At 36.5% G+C, this 14,950-nt stretch overlaps 1 protein-coding gene across 1 annotated transcript in view; it reads right to left on the bottom strand.

Moving 5' to 3' along the window:
• LOC137655834 (cell division cycle and apoptosis regulator protein 1-like) overlaps window positions 1–14,950 on the bottom strand; it is a 67,758-nt gene that overhangs the window by 39,812 nt on the left and 12,996 nt on the right. Inside the window, exons 6-7 of the mRNA XM_068390015.1 lie at window positions 14,011–14,236; window positions 11,831–12,111 (exon numbers count right to left, since the gene is read on the bottom strand). Of these exons, the coding sequence (XP_068246116.1) occupies window positions 11,831–12,111; window positions 14,011–14,236 (507 nt within the window). The remainder of the gene's footprint in view (window positions 1–11,830; window positions 12,112–14,010; window positions 14,237–14,950) is intronic.

Raw genomic sequence — 14,950 nt, 5'->3', positions numbered from 1 at the left:
TGCACATACTTCTCATGGTACCTCAGAAGTTCTAAATAAACTCCCAAACTAACCTCGCCAATTCCAGAAAACAGGCAAATTTCATATATATATATATTCTTTAACATCTGCAAACTAAAACTCTTTCTCATTAATAACTCTTCAAGAAGAACTGAAGGCCCAATGTTCTACCGAGTTCCTTTGCGGTTTCGAGTCTGCTTTTGACAAAACGGCGCTGCAATGATAAGTATTAACCCACTTGCTACAGATTGCCTTGCAGATTCAATGACCAGCGTTGCTTCTAAAAATTCATAAGTACAAAAGGAAAAAATTATATACATTTAATATACATATTCTTTGCTCTAACTTTGGATATCCCTTTTTTAAAAAATCTCCAATCTCACTCATCATATCAAAAGAGTGATAATTCACTGCATTCCAATGCATCACAAGTTGAAATCAATAAAATGATCAGGTTTTTATTCTGTTACTGTTGCAAAAGGGTTAATGAAGATGAACATCTACTACATTAGTCTTGGATTGTTCGAGCTCATCTTTATACATTTTGAACCTTGATCAGCTGTTTTAATGTGAAGTTTGGTTGGAATATCAGTAGCTCTACACAGTCAAACCATACTGTCACTGATGAAAAGAGGTAATAACATCTTACTCAACGGCAAATCATTTGGTGTGCAATGGAGGACTGTGGGTGTGCACATACAAAGTGAGTCCCACCATATATTAGAGCTGTATTTCCGAGCTGAAACTAAAAGATTCTTCATGCCTTGAAATCTAATAGCAGCAATCTTCGAAAGACATGAATTAACCGTCGTACATATCTGCACATTCACTCATTATTTAATAAGGTATCTGGAAGGACTACTTTAAAAGTTAGGAAGCTATTTACGACAGCCGCTGGATTGCCTAAAGCTCCTTGCCTTAGTAAAGCTAAATAATCTATCGTCAGAAATCTATCATCAAGTAGAAGATTGGGACTAAGAACCTATATTAAAAACCTAATTAACTGTGACTATTATTAAAACAAGTAATGAACAAAGCAATTTTGGGATGGCCTAATATATGCTGTTAACAATAGAAAAAAAATCTTATTCCATTTTAAAACTTGCGATTAATTGAAGAATGAGTCTATGAATTCTGCTTTTGATAACTACAATATCTTATGAATGCTGGCATCTTTAATTACAGTACTGTAATGAAAACAGTAAGTAATCAAATTTATTTATTATTGTATTTACTTTCCTTTGCAAGTGAAAAGTCTACGCAAGATTTTAGCAGTCACACAAAAAAATAAAATACAACTAAGAAAATTACAGATAAAATCAAAACTAAACTACATACCTAACGCAAGCTATTGACAGCTATAAGCTCCATCAGGAAGAATAACAAAAAAGCTTCACTGTAGTATCAGCAAAGATTGAATGCAATGAAAAAAGCACCACCTCCTTTACTATTTAACGTGACTGATTCAGAATATTTCTAACCTTTATTCTAAATTCCCATGCAAGACATGACATTTCACCATCGAAGCGCTATTTTCACGTTTCAATCAAATGAAAAAAAAAACGTTAAAACATTAGACCGAAGAAACGAACATAATCCAATTCAGCAACTACCAACTGCATGTATCCTATTGCCCTATGACTACAGTAACCTAAATACCAATAGATCAAAACTTTGAAATTCATAACTATAGTCCATTTCTTTTAGCGAGTCATATTTGCGCCAACTCGCAGCGGTGCCCTTTTAGCTCGGAAAAGTTTCCTGATCGCTGATTGGTTGGACAAGATAATTCTAACCAGTCAGCGACCAGGAAACTTTTCCGAGCTAAAAGGGCACCGTTGCGAGTCGGTGCAAATATGACTCGCTAAAAGAAATGGACTATAGTAATGCTGGCCCAAAAGAATTAGTTTTATCTTAATCAAATATTCATATCGTCAAGAATATTCAAACGTCTCAAAACCTAATTTGAGAATACGGTACAGTAAATTAAAAATGCTAGGGATTCAGATAAAATTTCTTTTGGAGATCTATATATATGATTTTTAATTTGATATCGGATGAAGTTACGAGTAACAGAGAATGATAAATGACTATAGAATTCAGTACTAAAGTTCTCCAATTTCTGTAACAAGTGTCATGAAGGGGAAGTCATCAAATGTGTGTTGTGCTTGTATTCTAAATAAAAGGGCTCTACTTGAATTCCAAGGTGTATGCCTTCTCAATTCCTTATTACTACAATAATCAAATCAAAATGTTATTTACAGGAGTACTGTATCTATAAGGTAAATTCTTAAAAGGAATATGATTCTTTGGTGCTTGGCAGCCGTTTTATAACTGGGATTTCCTAAGGTGACAACAGCAGCAGGGAACAAACAGGATTGTGTATTCATTCCATTGTCATGAAATATATTTTAGCATTTATTTTCAGTACAAAAGTACTGTATATAGATTCTTTAGTGTTAAAATAGCCCTTCTGGAGGAACTAGAAATTACAATGCCTTTTCCAGTCCAGTAACTGGGGTTAAGCTAAATTATTTCATTGCGATGTACAATAACTCTTATAAGTAAGAGATCTGGTCCTTTGCTTTTTACAAAGACGACTACAGATTCTGACAGAATTACGAAGCGGCAAGGAGTTTCAACGATGGAGAGACTTTTCATAATTGGTCATTTAACTCTGCAAAGTCTTTGCACTATCATCATCATAAAGTATATAAAATATAAAAAATTATGTCAGGAAATCTACCCAATACATTTCATGAAATCTTAGCTTTGACATTTATGTAGATCCTATAAGGAATTATTTGTTCCACATAGATATTTTTTAATTAAATTTCAATATGGCTTGAATTGGATTAAAAAAGTAGTCATAAGGCTATGCAATGGGACATTCAAGGTCATTCAGCACTGCCTTAAATTTAGTAAAAACTTTTTTATAAATTAAAGTTTCTATTTCAATGACTCGATGCCAAGGCCTATTCAAAATATGAGTTATAATTGTTAACGCTTCAAGAAAAAATAGAAAATAAATTATCGATAAACATTTGTACTGCATAATTTATCAAGAACCCCATTATTTACAGGAGCAGTTTTGTGTCAGCACCCTAATACGCCTACTACCACAAGAACTTTACAGGCAGAACCCCATCATCGAGAACACACTCATCACACGGAGCAAAATGCTATTCGACTTCACTCTGCTAAATTTAATTATAATACGCTAATGTATCACTTTAACACATGTCTCAGAGAGTGGGGACTTGTAGTGTCTTTTCATCAACAACTTTTTTGTTGACCAGGCGGACATGAGTCTTTTTATAGTTTATTTATGACATATTTGTTTTTGATGTTGTTAATAGTTTACATATGACATGTCTGTTTTGACGTTGTTACTTATTTTAGAATGATTTATTGTTTAATTTGTTCTCTTCATTTATTTATTTCCTTTTTTCCTTTCCTCACTGGGCTATTTTTCCCTGTTGGAGCCCCTGGGCTTATAGCATCTTGCTTTTCCAACTAGGGTTGTAGCTTGGATAGTAATAATAATAATAATAATAATCTGCTTCTTACCACCAGAAAGGTACATATATTGATTTTGAACTGATTAGGATATAATGATTTGAATTGCCATTGAAATATATGAAAAAGAAACTGAATTAAATTCTTACTGAAATTTATGTGAACATGAAACTGAAATTGTTCTTATAACAAAATTGAAAATCAAGATATAATTAATTTTATAAGAAAATGAAAGGCCAATCAAGAGTATTCTTTTGCAATCTTCACCAAACAAAATTGGCAAGCTTGTCATTATATTCTTTGAAGGAAAATCAGCTTCTTTCCTTTTTTTATGCCATCTTTAAATGTGTTCAAGAAATATACAAATATTTTTAAGGGGAAATCTTTTAGCATTCAATTGGAACTGTACTTGTAATCTCAGTAATTACGGTTTATTTATATTTTGCTTTCTTTTACCGAGTGGTATTTTACATTAATTTTTTAAGTACTGAAGGATGTCCTTCCCACACTTGAAACTTTACGTCACAATCACACGAAACTATATCTATTAACCTCGCCAAACAAATTTTGATGAGTCAAAGGTGGAAAACAAGAACATGAAAAAGAAACTGAAGTCAAAACAATATGATAAGAACAGTTAGCCAACATTATCCTTATTGCTAAATCTACACAATAGTGTAACTAGACTCTTCTTGTTTTACTAAAACTTCCAACATCATTTGGCTTACCACAGCGGGGACTTTGCAGACTACACATCCCTGAACCTTCTATGTCATATATATATATGAAATGAATTGTATAAAAATATCAACTGACCCAGTCTATTGTATTCTTCAAGGTCATAAACTTAAGATACTCGTCAAACAGGTGGCCCTCGGGTTACGAAGGTCTCGTCTCATGAAGTTTCATGGATACAACGCATCTCCAACTTATTAAGAAATGTATTGCAACATCTAAGGCTTGGCCAATATCTCATTTTATTGGTGGAAGAAACGGGAGTAAAATACCTGAACGAAGAAAACAGCCTATGTACATCCCTCAGTGATCGTTGCTGCGCTGTCCTGTGCTTGTGCGTATGCTATTCTGGACTGCCCTTTACCCTGTGCTTTTCCAGTTACTTTTACCCAAACTCTTGCTTTTCATCATGATGCCCAAGCATAATGCAAACAACGATGCCAGTGCACCAAAGAAAATGAAAGACATCAATATGAAAGTGAAGGTAGAGATTGGAAAACGGGCAGAAAAGGAAGAACCCCAACAAACATTGGCCACCAGACTCAACAGCACATTATGCAGGTTGCCCAGAATCACCTGCCTCGGATCTCCAGAACCTTTTGCAAGTTCTGCCTTTCTGTCTTCCTCCAACTATTAAACCTTTCTCTCCACCCCTTTCAACGGCCCTTCTAGTGCACAATCCAACCACACAAGTAAAGGTAAGAATTGTATAAATTTCAATGTTTCCTTGTATTCCATCACTCTAAAGTATACTGTAAATTTATCCATCAATGTACTTTTCAAGTTGCATTTCTCTCTCATAAAATATGTTTTTATGTCCAAGATCATGACTTTACTATTGCATTAGCATAAGGGGCGACTTAAGCACTTACATACAGTATTGTGTTTAGGAGTTCCAACTTGCATCAAAATTCAATTTGCACCGAGGCATCTGAACGAATCTCTGTCATACAACGAGGACCCCACTCTATCTGAGAGTGAGAATAAGGGACGCAATACAGGAATCCACAAAAGAACTTTTCAGAAAAATACCAACCCTGGAAATTACAGTCATAACACATTTGGTTAAGCAAATGTAAATAAACATTTATAAACTGAAGTTTAACATTATATACTGCATATAACACATGCCTTGTTTTTGTTCCACTAATTCTATAGCAGAAAAAAATTAAATCATTCAACTATGGTTTTCAATCAAATACATCCAACCTCAAATGAAACGAAGCAACTCATCTCAGGAAAAATACTAACGTAAGTAAAACCTATTTCCATGCTCCTTGTATTATTTAGGAAAATTTAAATCAATGTTATTTGCTTGACATAAAGTCTTCCTTAAGGACAATGTCTGTAAACCTTACAAAGAACAAAAACGGGTATGAAAGCTACCATTATCGGGATGCTTTTCCCAGTTTATTTTAGTATTATCAATTGATCCCTGCAGACTTCTGGTAGAACTACATGACCCTACCCCAATGTATTTACTGTACACTATAATCCTACAAAATCAGCTATTTAGATGTAATCTATACTATACGATTAGATTTAACAGCCACCAGTTCTCATTTACTACTCTATTTCTATGATTATATTATACTTTAAAAAGGAATGTATAGACGCTTGCTAAATTAGAAAAAAAAATACATGACTATGAAGCCTTACATACAACAGTTCAATATTTACATTAACTCCTTCACATAGCTCATCTTCCATCACATCAACTTATCTGATACATTTTCATAAATCAATAGCTCAAATTTTCTAATATACCAAATCTTAAAATTGAATTTCTTTTTCTAGCTATACAATCCAAAGTCCTTTTAAAAAGGAGATACTTCAGTACACGAACGAGCGGCCATTGAAACATTAACTAGGTAGTTACAGGTAAACGAAAGAAACTACCCACTGCTTTACTGAGTCAAGCCACTTTTGACCTTTGCCTTAATGAGAGAGAGAGAGAGGGGTGGTTGAGTCGAGGGGGTTTAACTTGAAGGACTCGGGCTTGAAAAGCTAGGAAAAATACTAATTAACACATGGTAATTTTAAAATTTGGTAATTGTTCCGACATGAAAACAAACCTTTCATTCTTTTAAATAAGAGACTTGCTCCTTGGTGGGGCACTGTCCCCATGAATCAAACTGTAAGGTTGCAAATGCAATTCTTTCTAGACCTGAGGGAGCAAAAAGACAGACTCCCAGTCTCCCAATGGCTAATCATATAGATGAAGAAACTGTTAGGGGCCTATCCAGTACAGTACTGGCTTAACGGGAAATGGGATACTAGCTTTAGGTCATGGAAAAGCTATCTCCCTGGTGAGGAAGATGACATCAGAAGTGTTAAACCAGGAATAGCAACAGAAATGTGTTTGAACAATACACTAACCCATTCTTCCCATATAAAAAGGACGGGGACATTGCTCTTGGCAGACTTAGTCTGTAGGAAAGAGGCCTCCATTGCACAACTTACCAGTAATAATCTCAAATCTAGCACGAAACAGTTGCAGCTTCTGAACCTCCTCTGAAGGGGAAAAATTAAGGAAGTAAAAGAAAGATTCTGCCTTTCTTCAAGACTTATGCTAAATGTATTACCTTTAACAAGATACAAACTTGTGCTATGAGGGAGCTGGGAGTGTTACACAGCTTAATGAGCAGCCATCAAAAGCACCCAAGGGAAGGGGTTTCAAAGATTTGTGGACAATTTCCCAAAGATACACAAGGGAATGGTGTTCTGCTATCATTTAACCATCGCTCATGTCTCTAATATGCCTACAAGTATTTCTGGAAAGGTTAACCCTGAGAGCTCTTGTGCAAGATAGCAGACATCTAGTCTGCAAGAAGTCTCAAGTCCAAAAGGATAGTGTGTCTTGGGCCCTTCCTTCTTGTTCATGCCGAGGATAATGAAAATGTTGCAACACTCATGTTTGAGATAGAGAGTCCTTTCCAAGTAGCATTGCGGGGTACTCACTGGACACAAGGCATCTCGTTGCATCCTGTCAATGTCACCTTAGTAGGATGAGATTGAAAAGGTCTGAAATTGGGCTAAAGAACTAAAGAATACGGTGTTTTTCTTACTAAGTCTAATAAGATGAAGACAATAACAAAATCTGATCTCTCCAATATTAAAATGATGAGAGACCCCAAAAACTTTCACTCCCTTTTGGCTGATACTAGTTATCAGGGAGACAGTCTTGAGGGCATGACCTCTGTTGATGGCCTTCTCAGGAGATGGAATGAAATTGATGCCAGACCCTGAGGATGATGTTACATCCAACTCTGGAGCCTGATTCCCAGGGTGGGCCAGACTACCCAAGGCTTCATTTGACCATGAAACAGTCCCCAAAAGAGAGATCCAAATCCAACTGAGAAGCTTCTTCAGCAGAGGAAGTCCACAACCTCCTGAAAATATGCTTTGGCCCGGGAGATGTGAATTATACAACCCACTACGATGACAGTGGACCACTTTCCTGGCAGACAGCTGCAGACGACCGTCCCGATAACTCCCAAAGCCGAATAAGAACACCTCTCACTTGGAGCTACTAAAAGTCTTTATCCAAGAAGTATAACGGCTTCACTGAATGGCAGTAGTACTTATGAGGGCATAACTTATGGAGAAGACCAGGCAAAGCCATATTTCTCTTGGGATCAATCCAAAGACCTTGTAAATCAAGATTCCACTCTGCTTGAAGATGCTAGGATTTTCCCCCTTACAACTGAGCTGATCTGTAAGGTAGTTCTACCCAGAATACACATTCCTAGCAATCCAAGTCTACTGATGGCCACACAGATGTGCACTTTCTTTTTCAAATCCCACGGGAGCAGGGAACTCGTTGAGGTAGGCTTCAACAGTTGTGTTGTTGTGATCCATCACCTGTTATAGGGATGAATGCTCTAAGCATTTCCAAAACGTTAATGAGTAAGTGTTCTAATTTGGTCCACACCTCAAAAGAGACTAGATTATCAGTGTGTGAACCTCACCTCCAACAATCAGCAGCCATTTTAAACACTGCTGAGGAAATTTCTGGTGAAGCCAGTGAGAGACTAGCTTCTCCACATACCACAGTTGTACTACCTCCCAAGCTTACTTATAGAAGTCCCTAAAGCAAGATTTTCTGCCAATCAGCATACCCAGATACTTCATCCTTTCCTTGGGCATGAGATTTGACATGTAGTTTACCAATATCCTCCGATTGCAATAAAAGTGAGGGGGAGGGGACACCTTGATCCCCCAAAAAGGATTAGTCTACAGAGGCCTAGATCAGCCATAATTCAAGATACCTCAACAGACTTGACCTGAGTGGCCCCAAGGTGGCACTCAGGTAATCAATTGCATGGACATTGAAGGAAAAGTAGAGGTGCTATCAAAAGAACTGATAGACTACTGTACATCTGGACATATTGTATTTATCCTTTGGTATACAGTAAGCATTAGGTACCCTTCCTGATGGAAGAGTAGGGAGCATGCAGTTTCCATTTTGAATGCAATTTGATAAAGGTAACTGTGCATGATAGTTGACAACTGCCCTTCAGCCACAAGAAGATTTCTCCACAAAGAAGAGGTGATGGAAGAAGTGCAGAAAATGCTCATGCGTGCGCTCCAACGCAATTATCCAAAATTGTACCACCTTCGCCAATAAGTATAGACACGAATCCAGAATGGTAGATTAGGAAATGATTCCACCCCATGCCATTTATATCCAAATATATTTAAGGCATTCCTATACTTGGCAGCAGTAGATGTGGATCGCAAATAGCAGTTTCACGCCAAGCTGCTTCTTCCTAATAACACCCTTCCTGGATCAATCTTGGCACATGGCATGAATGGGGGGGGGGGGGGGGCAGGTTCCACTTTTGGACTGAGGATCAACAAAAGGCTGCTGCAGTCACCCGAGACTCACAACTGCCAGTGAAGATAACACTTATCACATTTTTTGTCACTGTAACATGTCAGCTTAACAATGGCTCATCTGAAGGACAAGTTCTTTAATGGAATTTGAAACTGGAACAAATTAGAACTTAAAACAATTAGATTGCTAAACAAGACCAGAAGAAGCAGATGAAAAACGATAGCAATGTTGGCAGGAGTGAGGGGACACTGCAAACACATTTTTGCATCATTCACACTTTGCTGAAGAAAGGCTATATACAGTGGTAACATTCGCAGTGTGTTAAAAGCTTTACTCCCGTACAGGGTAGAAATGAGAAATTGTATACTGTATATTAATAAAAAACTAGACAAGTACAGATGCTCCATAATTTATGGTATCCTAATGATATTTCGAATTTAAAATATACAGTAAAGTATACACAAATCCTTAATTTGGCGACCCATGCTAAGTGTCGGGTGGACAAGCAATATTGAGAGATGTTTCAGTCATTCACAATCAGCAAGATTAACTTCACAGAGGTTATAAGGATTTCTTTGAGGAATTTCCTTACACATTGTGTACATCTGAGTTTACCCGCAGCACAATCCCCTTTTGTCGGTGGTGAAATGAAGAGAAAGTAAGTTTAGGAAGAGATGGATGTTAACTTCAGTGCAGTAATGTGCTCTCTGGAGTAATGAACAATATAATTCAATACTCACAATTTTTCTTTTGAATCTATCACCACATAGCTTATTCCACTTATACCATTTACTAAGAATGGAAGAGTTTCAAAGACAGTTGAACAATCATCAACAGGAAAAGGTGTATTTGATTGTCTTCCTGGTTCCAATTTAGGCTGTTTTGTCACACCATTTCCCATAATGCCTGCATATGAAAACATCATCAAAAATTGAAATGGCTTCATCTACTTAGGGTACATAAAATGCATTCTGTGAATTCTTACTATTCCAAGGATTTTGGGGTGAAAAAAATTAAGAAATGAGTTCTAGAGGACGGCAAAGTATTAATATACATAATTCCAAAACTACCCTTTGAATAACTTGTCCCACTGGAAGAAGTGCAGAGAGGAAAATTCCACGTATCTACAAGTTGAGTGTCCGGGACCATCTCATTTTTGCTATAGGGATGATAGTGATTTCAGCATTAAATAGGAATGGGGGTGGTGTAAAAAAAAAAAAAAAAAAAAAAAAAAAAAAAAAAAAAAAAAAAAAAATCTGTTCAGAGGTGGAAAGTTGTTTACTGTACGTTTACTTAGGGTGTAGTGGCTCAATGATCCCAACTTTTAGATATATAGTATATATTCCATAGCAAATTCTGAGCTCTAGTCCTTAACCCCTAAAGGTGAGCAAGGACACCTGTCTTGTATGCTCAACTGTTTGAATGGCAATTGTGACAAAAGTGTCTTCGTATGCCATAAGCTAATAAATAATAAATGTATGGTTCAGTTTACCACATTGCTTCCCGTAATGTACATGTATAATTTTATCCTAAACAACCCTTTGCCGGTTGTATTGGTTTCTAGATAACTTTACAATTAGGGTAAACAATTGGAAACGTCTTAAAACTCACTGGAGTTTGCATTGCATTAGTAAGTGTTCACAACCTTCATGCTTTTGTGAATTAAGGACAAGGGGTTCATGAGGACCAAATAGAAAAGGAATAAAAATGCGTAAAAGCCTTCCAATCCCAAAAAACGTCTTAGGCCTCGTCCTAAATAATTTTCACAACAATTATGCCTGGTTCTCTTTCTCTTAACTTCAGTAGTGGACTGGGCACCATCAAATAAGTGTTTCTAGTCCTAATGACACTGGACACGACTACAATAACCTGTCCCTTTGACAATGGATGACAGCACAATGACCTGTCCCTTGCCTGTCACTGATGAGCACCCTTTAAAATTTTAAAAGGTATGGTGGGGTGGGGTTTCTACCATCTTAGTAGATATGAACAGTAATGAGGTTGTTTTAATTCAGTTTTAGTGTGCCTTAAGATAAATGAAAAAAAATATATATTTTTTTTTGCAGTTATGATTTGTACTTTTGTGTGAACAAAAATAACTGAGCCCCTAAGACACTTAAATTAATAATTTTTAAGTTATGGTTTACTTTTCCCCCTCTCTGCGATGACACTTTCCCTATCTCTATATATAGTGTACCACAAAGTAACTAATATATTTGAGCAACAAAAATCTATAACACAAAAATGTAACTTTTGAAATTCTAATCTTCATTACCGATACGAATAGTCTTCAACATCATCTTTCTCAGGTGGCAGTTGGTGATGGACAATGAATTATGTTTCTAGGAGTACCAGTAGCTATAAGATTTAATGAACTTGTATTAAAAATCTATCCATACGTTACACATTAAAGTATGTCCTTAAAGATGTTTATAAACCCTTTTATGCTGTTTATGCCATCATTTTTAAGCACTTTAAAATTGTAAATAATTTAACTATTGAAATTATCAACTAAGGTGCAACAGCTGCTTTACATGCAAGGAAATTAATTTTCATCCCTCTAGACCCTATAGGTACTGTTTGTAACTAAGTGTTTCAGCCACACAATAGAACCCCCTTACCCTTCCACACTTTTTGGGCTCAGATGTGAGAAGTTCCAACCTCCTCACACCCACACTTCATACAGGACAACATGACCATAAAATATGGTCTCACAAGACTAGTTCGGAACATTACCAGGTAGTGCACCCTGCTAAGTCAATGCCAGTCAGTGCTTTGCAGGTCCTAATGGCCGTGTGTATAAGGACATTCGGATCCTTCTCAGGGTTGGGACCATCGAGCGATGGGCTCCAGTAACCACCGATAGCCATAGTTTCATTCTTGCCTTTCAAACCGACCAAAAAGTTTATTAGACGTGTTGGATGAACAAAGCAGTCGCGGACATCGGCATGATCTTCACTCAAAGCACACGATCTTCTGAAAATATCTTCCACAGCTGGTACTGCCATCAGCATTACCTAAAAATAAAGGGAAAGTATACTAAGTCACATTACACAACTCAATCCAATCAAAGTACATTTACTCAATATTTATAAGTCTAGCTATAAACATTGATTACTTATTTGAAATATTATACTGTACTTTAAAGCTAGGTTTTATGATATATGCTGTTTTCAAACACACTCTTATCTATGCCTAAATTTTATGTCCAGAATATTGTCAGCTTCACAGTCTAGAAATGTTCGTGGCTGGCGTTCTGCCTGACTGTTGTTCGAGCCAAGCTAAAGCTTGATTGTTTCTTGTAGTTTCTACAATCTCATCATCCTAGTGAGCTAAGGATAGGGGTTTAGGAAAGCCTAGAGGTCTACTTGCTGTGTCATCAGCAGTCATTGCCTGGAAATCCCTGGTCCTAGTTTGGGTGGGGAAAGGGAAACGGTGTTGATCTTAGGTATATATGGTCAACTTCTAAGGCATTATCCGGCTAGCTAAGGCAATATTACTGTCCCTTACCTCTGGCATTCATGAGCAGCCTTTTAACCTTTACTAAGCAGCAGACATACAGACCTGACATGCATGCACATTACAGTACCTAAAGCCTCTTTTCAAAAGCATTGGAGCTGGTGGTTAACCAAATGACTGCTGATAACTAAGCAATTAGAACTATGAGAACTCAAAACTAAACCCATTTGCTTACAGGGGAGAAAGATTGTGCAGCAGTGGAAATCTACAAAAACATGAATGGGTCAATGTTTCTCTCATCATCATCATCATCATCTGTAACTAGTCCACTGCAGGATAAAGGCCTCAGACATGACCTTCCACTCTGTTTGTTTATGGTCTTGCTGAGTCTACACCAGAAAATTTTCTTAGGTCGTCGATTCATCGTTTTCTTTTTTTTTCCCTGCTTCTTTAGCAATCTCTAGGGATCCATTCTGTTACTCTTAATGTCTATCTATTATCTATCATTCTCATTTTGTGTCCTGCCAATACCCATTTCTTTTTCTTACACGTTGATTGAATATGCTCTATTTTAGTTTGCTTGTGTATGTATACATAAATACATACATACACATATATGTATATATATACAGTATATACATACATACATACATATATATATATATATATATATATATATATATATATATATATATATATATATATATATACATACATACATACATACATACATACACATATACACATAGATACAACCAAACACACTTTATATATATATACATACATATATAAAATATGAGAATAGCTAGAATACCTTGGATTAAGATACTGGTGCAGTTATAGCTCTATTTTTACCAAGGTTCATATGAATATTTACATTATATGTATTCTAGGTTATGTGGGTCATGCACATCATGAACATCAATTAATCTCAGGTGTTTGGAAACCTTATTCATACATACAAAAGGAGAAGACTGAATATAAAGTGAAGCAATGGAAATGAACGCATGAATCATTGTTATTTGGGTCTTGCTATATAGCATGAAAAGTACAAAACTTCTTAATAGCAGTAATAAGATATGCGTCGATACATTAAAGGTTTAAAAGGTCGCTCATGAATGGCAGAGGCAAGGGACAGTGACATTGTTCTAGCAAGCAGGACATTGCCCTAGAGACTGACCATATTACATATAATCAGCACCCAAGCCAGGACCAAGAGGGCCAGACAATGACTGCTGATGACTCAGCAGATAGACCTATAGGCTCCCCAAAAAACCCCCTTCCTTAGCTCACAAGGATGGTGAGGTTGCAGCGACCAAAGGAACTAACGTGTTTGAGCGGGACTCAAACCCCAGTCCGACAATCACCAGGCAAGGACGCTGCCACATTGGCCACCACAACCCTTAACCGTAATTCGATACGCCACACCATAAAAATGAAAAAACAATGATAGTTACCTTAGCTGCATAGCAATGGTTGACATCTGGGGGATCATAAATAGCATCGTTCTCTAGCACAGGTTCCACTTCTTTATTCATTATATGAAAAGAGACAGGACGGGGGAACTGAAAGGGCCTGTGTGCAGGAAAGGTATCTGACCATAGTGGTCGGGCCAAGAATACATCCGATGGAACATAAAGGTTATTATATCGTTTTTTCAATTCTAAAACATTTGCCTCTTTCCTGCAAGAAAAATCAAATACAAAGAACAATCAAAAATGTTATGGGAAAAACAAATTCCTTATTTTGTAAACAATCAAACCTTAACCTTACTAAAATCATTACATTAGTACTTTGCGTAGCAAAACTGTATTAGAATAAACAAAATATATCTACTGTATTTTCAGCAGAGCAAAAATAAATCACATAAAAGCCTTCTTCAATGAAATAAAATGGATCTTTGAGAGTAGATAACAACATTCCTAAGGTAGGCACACTTAACCCTTTTACCCCCAAGCTATTTGGAACTTTCCAACCCTTAACCCCCAGGTATTTCTTTTTCAAGCACATTTTGCAACATATATATTTTAAATTGCTCTAACATCCTTAATTTTTGTCATAGAGAGGTCAGGTTGGTCTCATTCTTTTGTAAATTGCCTGAAGTTTCTCATAAAGTTATCAAAAATATGCAAAAAAAAAATGTAAATAGCAGTTTTTTGCACGGATGTACCAGTACGTCCAGGGGGTAAAGGAATGAGTTTTGTGAAACGTACCAGTACATCCATTGGGGGTAAAAGGATTAAAACTTGAATGAATGATTATCAATAAGTTTTTGTATTTCCATTAAACATGCTAATACCAGGAGCCTGAAGCCTTGGCAATGAAGAAATTAAAATTTTAGATTACAGTATATACCACTTATATAAATTCCTCATTAACATTGAATCTTGGTACCAC

Source organism: Palaemon carinicauda, chromosome 16, assembly GCF_036898095.1.
Source record: "Palaemon carinicauda isolate YSFRI2023 chromosome 16, ASM3689809v2, whole genome shotgun sequence".
In the NCBI taxonomy this organism is placed as follows: Eukaryota; Metazoa; Arthropoda; class Malacostraca; order Decapoda; family Palaemonidae; genus Palaemon; species Palaemon carinicauda.
This window is presented reverse-complemented; position numbering and strand designations above follow the sequence as displayed.